Source organism: Conger conger, chromosome 4 (assembly GCF_963514075.1).
Source record: "Conger conger chromosome 4, fConCon1.1, whole genome shotgun sequence".
NCBI classification, from domain to species: Eukaryota; Metazoa; Chordata; class Actinopteri; order Anguilliformes; family Congridae; genus Conger; species Conger conger.
The window spans coordinates 72,080,086-72,087,181 of NC_083763.1; the positions used below are offsets into that span (position 1 = coordinate 72,080,086).

Genomic DNA, 7,096 nt, shown 5'->3' on the forward strand with positions numbered 1-7,096 from the left:
TTGGTTTGTTTCTTCTTGAGTTCTAGTTTGTACTTAAACTCTGGCTGTAAGAATAGTCAGATTAATTGTGTTTGAAAGTACCCAATAATTCAGTCCAGTTTTTGTCATTTGATACAGTAGAAAATTGGGAAGAAAAAAAAAAAAAAACAATACCTAAAACAAGCAAATAAGTGCCCCAGAGAAGCAACAAAAGCCAGGACAGGGAATGGTTTTAATTTATTTGTGTATTATTATATTATCTTCGTGAACCTGTACTGTATCTCTGTTATTTCCTGTTTCGTCATGGCAACACTGGAACAAACTCTAAACTGATGGACCACTTGGACTGTGTATGTGCATATACAGTCACTATATTTCTGTACATTTGTTCAGTGACCTTGCATTTTTAAACAACTTCACTCTAATCCCTATTTATATTTGATATCGACTTTAATTTCTAAATGCTGTAATTTCCATCAGGTAAGCATGCTCTATTGAAGACAGGTTTTGCTTCAGATTATTGAAAGGATCTTTATTGCTGTTTTCAGAGGTTTTTTTCAACCCTTTCATTTCAGAACTTGTCACATAGCTTTTAAAATGTCTCCTGCCTTGCCCAATAATTCACCATTTTGTGTTTGTCGACAGCAGCCTTGTGTTCACTGATGGTATGCATTTTCTTTTCTTTTTTTAAATTATGTTTTGCAATATTGTAAACATATATTTAAAATATATGAATGTATTTTAAATGTGAATTGTCTGGAGTTCACACAAAAGCTATATTTCTTGACAGATGATCACAAACTCTTTGAAATATATATATCTTATGTTGTATGACGATATTAAAGGAAAATTTGTTGCATTGAGATGGCTAATTTTGAACTTCAGCGTCGGTGCGCGCGATCGCATAGCGTACTACAAGTACTTTCCACCACTTCATGCGCAGAAATAATAACAATAATAATAATGAATAATTACTAATAATAATAAAGCAAAGTCATTGTCTAGGAATTGGATCGCTTGTTCTCGCTTTGCCGCTTAATGGAAGAACCACACGGCGTCGGCAACTATTAAAATGTAGGTCAGGCAAAACAAAAGGCTGGGTTTGAGTGCACTGCGGCAGACAACCGGACAAAAAAAAAGAAAGAAAGGCACACGTGCCAGGCAGGGAGCAACAATGCGGCGCCGCAGTAAGAACAGACGAACCCGCTGACCTCCGGTGACTTGTTTATCAAACCTCCGCGCCGGGGGGTGCTCGACTCTCGGTCCCGGAATACTGCACATGTACGCGAGGACAACTCGCTCGGTCGGGTGTGCGGAGATTGAATGCTGCTAGGCGCGGCTTGACAGGAAAGTGCCTCGGGAGTGTATACGCAGTAGCTAATTAAAACAATATCAAACGTAGTATGCGCGTAAGTGGTCAAAAAGCTACATTCAAAACGTAGTAAAGCGTGTAATTAGGGTCTGAAATAAAACAATACCTGGAGATACATTTTGGCTGTCATGTTCAATAAAAAAAAAAATAGAAATTACGCGTTGGACGTGCTATACATATAGATGGCTGCCGTCTAATGTGCCCTTAAATGATGCGTGTTAATCGACTGATGGGCTCTACTGCGACATATTTCACCTCAACTCATTTCAATTGTGCGTTGAGATTACTAATAAGATAAACCGCATAAACCAGACATATATGCGACATGGCTCAGGCAGTAAGAGCAGTCGTCTGGCAGTCGGAGGGTTGCCGGTTCAATCCCCCGCCGGGCTGTGTCGAAGTGTCCCTGAGCAAGACATCTAACCCCCAAATGCTCCTGACGAGCTGGTCGGCGCCTTGCATGGCAGCCAATCGCCGTTGGTGTGTGAGTGTGTGTGTGAATGAGAAGCATCAATTGTACAGCGCTTTGGATAAAGGCGCTATATAAATTCCAACCATTTACCATATGCACGTCAAAAAACCCCTGAATTGTTTACAGGTGCGGGAAAACGGTCTACTTAGGTGAGTGAACAGGAAAGGCGCCATAACGTTTGGGACATTTATTTTCTTGATTTGGCGCTGCACTCCAATATCCTAGATTTTGCTTTTCACCCATCGGTTAATTATTTGATTGTCATTTCGTGTGATTTAAGGTTATTTTATGCATGCTCGTAGGGTATTTGGATTCACCGTGTAGAAATGCCAGAATATTTCATGCGTGGTTCCCCCATGGGGACGTTCAGGGCACCGTAACGTCTGGGAAACACTGGCATCTCTGATTAGTCAGGTGTGTTCAGTCGCTTTGAGCGCTTTAAGGACCTGAGAAATAATAAATAAATGAAAAATCAAAATGTATCAATTTATGAAAATCAACTGTTTGGAACATAATTATGAACAGAGCGCAGCCCACGCCCGAGACATTTGTCAATCAGACCAGAAACACTCCTCCGAAGCCAGGCGTGTGTGACTTAGATCAACTTTCACTTGCATCGGAGTGACGACGGGAGCAGCTGGTGGCAGCAGCAGACTGAACTCTTCTGGGGAGTATCTCAAGAGAAGCATCTCATCTGCTCGCGCTCAAGCGTTCATCCATCCCGCTTATCCTGAACAGGGTCGCAGGAGGGCTGGAGCCTATCCCAGCATACATTGGCCGAAAGGCAGGAATACACCCTGGACAAGTCGCCAGTCCATTGCAGGGCACACACACCATTCACTCACACACTCATACCTACGGGCAATTTAGACTCTCCAATCAGCCTAACCTGCTGTCTTTGGACTGTGGGAGGAAACCGGAGTACCCGGAGGAAACTTCCGCGATCACCGAGAGAACATGCAAACTCCACACAGAGAGGTCTCGGCCCCACGTTCGAACGCATTGGATGGCACTTCAACCAAGTAACCCCAAGCATACTGCGAAAGCAAGACCTAAACATTATTGACCGGCCAAGTCATTTACCTAATCTGAATCCAATCCACCTGGTCCTGAGCCCAGACACGTTCTAAACACATTTTAGAATAAGAAACACAGGTAAAGGAGCACGTCAGAAATGGCCAGTGCGTCATAGATATGCCCTAGTATGTTTTATTTCAAGATACAAATGATGCATATTATTCCTTTAAGTATGTTCATGACCGTCTGTAAATTGCGCAAGTCCTAGGGCTGCACGATATATCGTAGCTAAATTTACATATGTCGCGATATGAACATGCGAGATAGAACACATCGCAAAAGACTGCTTGAATTGCAATGAATATTATTTATTTAAATGTTATATTTATTTAAATGTAATGTTCCATTGAATTGACTGGCCGTTCATGCGCAATTTGTTCAATAAAAGCATTTTGGATTTCTTTTTTTTTTTCTTTTAAATCCAGAGGGCATGGGCTATTCATGGTCTGGGGTGTAGGTTAGCGGTGTACCTAAAGCAGAAAGACAAAAACACTTCAATATTTTTTTTATTTATCGCGAGTCATATCGTCATGGCAATAGTATCGCATATCGTATATGTGTATCTTATCGTACAGCCCTAGCTAGTGCCTTGTGAATGTGCAACTGTACAAAGTGTGATTACGCAGCCAGACCTGGACAATGTATGGGAATAGTGATGGTCAATAAGCGCCCTCTGGTCCTATCACCGATTAAGAGGGGGGGAAAAAAAACCACACAATTGGCTCTTGCAAATTTTTCCCCGTTTCGTTTTTTTAATAAATTAATGTCATTCAAAATACAGTGCCAAAGGAACATGATGCAGCCAAACATGCTAGTAAGGTTTGTCATGAAGCACCTGTGCTCATGTTAAGGTATCCTCCAACTCCACCCGTTCCGCTACTGCTAGTGGTTGCCGTGACGATCCATGGGGCGTCGTGACGTCCTAAGACCCCCCACCCCCCCTCGTGACGTTTTGGGGTCTCACCTCTCCCCTGATACCACACAGCAGAGAGATTTCCTCAAATAGTTCGCTCACGAAAAAAAAAAAAAAAAGTTTTTTTTTTTTTTTTTTTAAACTGATAAAGGAAATGGATATCTATACACAATCACACTACAGTAATGTCTGATATTAAATTATCATAAAAAAACTAATACAAAATAGACCTGGTTATTCTTTTTTTTGTCACCACCCCCCCGCCCACCAACCCCACGTCCCATCCCTCCCCCCACTACATTGTTTCATTTTATTTTAACATGGAAAAAATATATATATTCATATATGCATTTCAGCAGCATTGAGATAATGCATGAGCCCAGTCTTGGTAATATGTAGTGGATGCATGTGTTGGAGACCCGAACTAAAAAAAAAAAAAAAAAGAAAAGAGAAAAAAAAGAAGCCAGCAAAACCCCGTGAATTCCAGCAAAATGCGAGAAAATAGGGGGCAATAAGAGGGGGGGGGGGGGGTAGAGGGCAAGAGGGTGAACTCTGCCCGTTTGCTGCCTTATGTACGGAAGACCTGTGTCTAAGGGTTGACGGGGCAGAGGAATGAGCCAAGCTGGGACACAGAGAGAGAGGAGGAGGAGGGGGGGGTCAATATGGGGGGTGACTGGGCCTGCAGTCACCTCAGCAAAACTCCTTCCCCCCCCCCCGCCCGCCCTGTTATTCCTGTGTGTTTTGGAGAGGGAGAGGGGGTCGCTTTGAGAGAAGGACCTCCCAGCTGTTCAGAGGCAGAAACAGAGAAGGGGGAGAGAGAAAGGGAAAGGTTGGTACAGTTAACATCGTCATTCTGAGGAGCTTCTCCGTTAAGTGCATCATCATCATCATCATCATCATCATCAACATCGTCGTCATAGTCACAAATTAGCTGACCTGCCCCCCACCCCACCCCACCCCACCCCAGATTATCACATTGTAGAAACAGTAAATCAGGCCTTTGATAATACTTAACAGAAGTAGCAACGGACCAAAAAAAAAACAAAACAAATAAAAAGTATTATTTTTGAAGTGTTTTTTTTTTTTTTCTTTTTTTTTTTTTTGAATACTAATATTTGATGGTAACTGAACGTACATCAGTCTGAGGCAACGTAACGTCCTGTGAGGAGGGAGGAGAGTGGTGTGAGAGCTGGGGGGGGGGGGGAGGGGGGGCAGGCTGGTGTAATGAGGCCCCCGCTCATCTCCCCATCCATTCTGGAACAATCCGCTGCGACACCTTGGGTTTTGGGTCGGTATCAAACGTCCCTCCTTCCCCCCCCATTCACCTCCTCGATCCCCAACACCACCCCCCCCCCCATCACACCCCTAACTCCACAGACCCCCCCCCCCCCCCCAGGCTTTTAGGAGTTCAGTTTTGCAGGTGGAGGTAAGAGAGGATAACGAACGGGGGTAGGGGGGGGGAGGTGCGTTCAGAAAGCTATACGTGCGGGAGGGTCACCCTTTCGCCGTCCATCTCGAACTCCTCGGCCCCGTCGGGGGAGAAGAGGTACGTGGGGGGCTTCCAGGGCGTCTCCTCCAGGCAGGACGGGTACAGCTTGCCCACGGCGCAGCGGAAGTCCTTGCCCAGGTCCCAGAGCACGCGCTCCGACACGGGCTGCCGCAGGTGCCAGTGCTCCAGCTCCAGGTCGTACTGGTAGATGGCGTACTTGGCGCGCTCGTTCATGTGCGTCTCGCGCATGAACACGCACAGCGCGCCCAGCAGGGGCGCCGCGCGCACGCAGGGGTCGGAGTAGCGCTTGGCGGGGATGTTGGCGCCGGGGCGCCACTCGTTCTTGGCGGCGTCGTACACCTCCACGGCCACCGAGGAGCCGTCCAGCGTGCCGGCGGGCAGGCGCACGCCCGAGTTGCTGACCACGTGCAGGCCGCCCACGTAGAAGAGCAGGTCGCCGAAGGCGGCGGCGGACCCGAAGCAGCGGCTGGTCTTGCGCGGGGCCATCTCCACCCAGGCGTCGGCGCGCGGGAAGTAGCAGTAGGTGAGGTCGTGCGTGAGCACGTAGATGCAGTCGCGCGCGGACACGGCCGTGCTCCAGTTCCAGGCGGCGGGCAGCGGGCTGACCATGGTCCAGTCGTCGCGCTCGCGGTCGTACCGCTCCACCGTGCGCCGGTTGAGCTCGCCGCCCGCGCTGTCCCCGCCGATGGCGTAGATGAAGCCGTCGCAGTGCACCAGCGACGGCCGGACGCGCGCGCACAGCATGGGCGACTTGGCCACCCAGGCGTTCTGCTGCGCGTCGAACCAGAAGAAGCCGTCCGACGAGCGGAAGACCGCCTGCAGCCGGCCCCCCGCCCCGCCCCCGCCGCCCCCGCCGGCCCCCGGCCCGCCCCCGCCCCCGCCGGCCTTGCCGTGGTTGGCCACGGAGGTCTTGAGCGGGATCTGCCCGCCGGCGATGAAGATGTCGTTGTCCGGCGTGACCAGCGTGCCCACCTTCTGCAGGCCGCCGGGCGGGCTGCGGAGCTTGTACACCTTCTCCGCCTGCGGGCTGTAGCACACCACGGCGTGGGGGCCGGGCCCCGCCCCCGGCCCCGGCCCGTCGGCCGGCGAGTCCGCGGCGGCGGCCTCCACGAAGATCAGCATCTCCTCCTTGGTCATGCCCAGCCGCGGCTTGAAGTACTTGGGCATGGACTTGTAGAGGCCCTGCACCACCACCGACTTGTCGTTGGGCGGCAGGCCCTGGAACCAGGCGCGCTGCGTGACCTCGGAGAGCGCGTCGATGCGGATGTGGCCCAGCACGGAGGACAGGTGCTGCGAGCGCGCCTCCATGTTGAACTCCAGCCACAGCATGGCCGCCTCGCGCACCGTCTCCTCCTTCTCCACGTTGAGGTTGTCGCTGCTCAGCAGGTCCAGCAGCAGCTCGTGGGACAGCTGCAGGAAGGCCTCCTGCCGGTACACCGCCGGGAACTTGTGCTCCACCATGCGCTTGGCGCTCTGCTTCAGCTCGCTGCAGCTGAAGAGGTCGCCGATGCTCAGCATGCGCACGCAGTTGTCGGCGTTGATCTTCTTCACCAGGTAGTCCCGGCACTGCAGGAGCACGTCCTCCACCTGTAGGGGGCGGTAGCGCAGGTTAGGGCCGGCTTGGATGGCCTTCCCCACACATTGGATTACATTACATTACATTACAGGCATTTAGCAGACGCTGTTAACCAGAGAGACGTACAACGAAGTGCAGGTCGAACACAGGGACAAGTGTGAAGAGGACCTGAGAGGACAGTACGGTTCCGAGTCCTA

General features: G+C 49.9%; 1 protein-coding gene across 4 annotated transcripts in view; it reads right to left on the minus strand.

The window, feature by feature from the left end:
• Positions 1 to 5,210: 5,210 nt before the first annotated feature.
• kbtbd2 (kelch repeat and BTB (POZ) domain containing 2) overlaps positions 5,211 to 7,096 on the minus strand; it is a 12,207-nt gene continuing 10,321 nt past the window's right edge. For all 4 annotated transcript variants that reach the window (XM_061239716.1, XM_061239718.1, XM_061239720.1 and 1 more), the window contains one exon: positions 5,211 to 6,910. In XM_061239716.1, the coding sequence (XP_061095700.1) occupies positions 5,291 to 6,910 (1,620 nt within the window). In that variant the 3' untranslated portion in view covers positions 5,211 to 5,290. The remainder of the gene's footprint in view (positions 6,911 to 7,096) is intronic.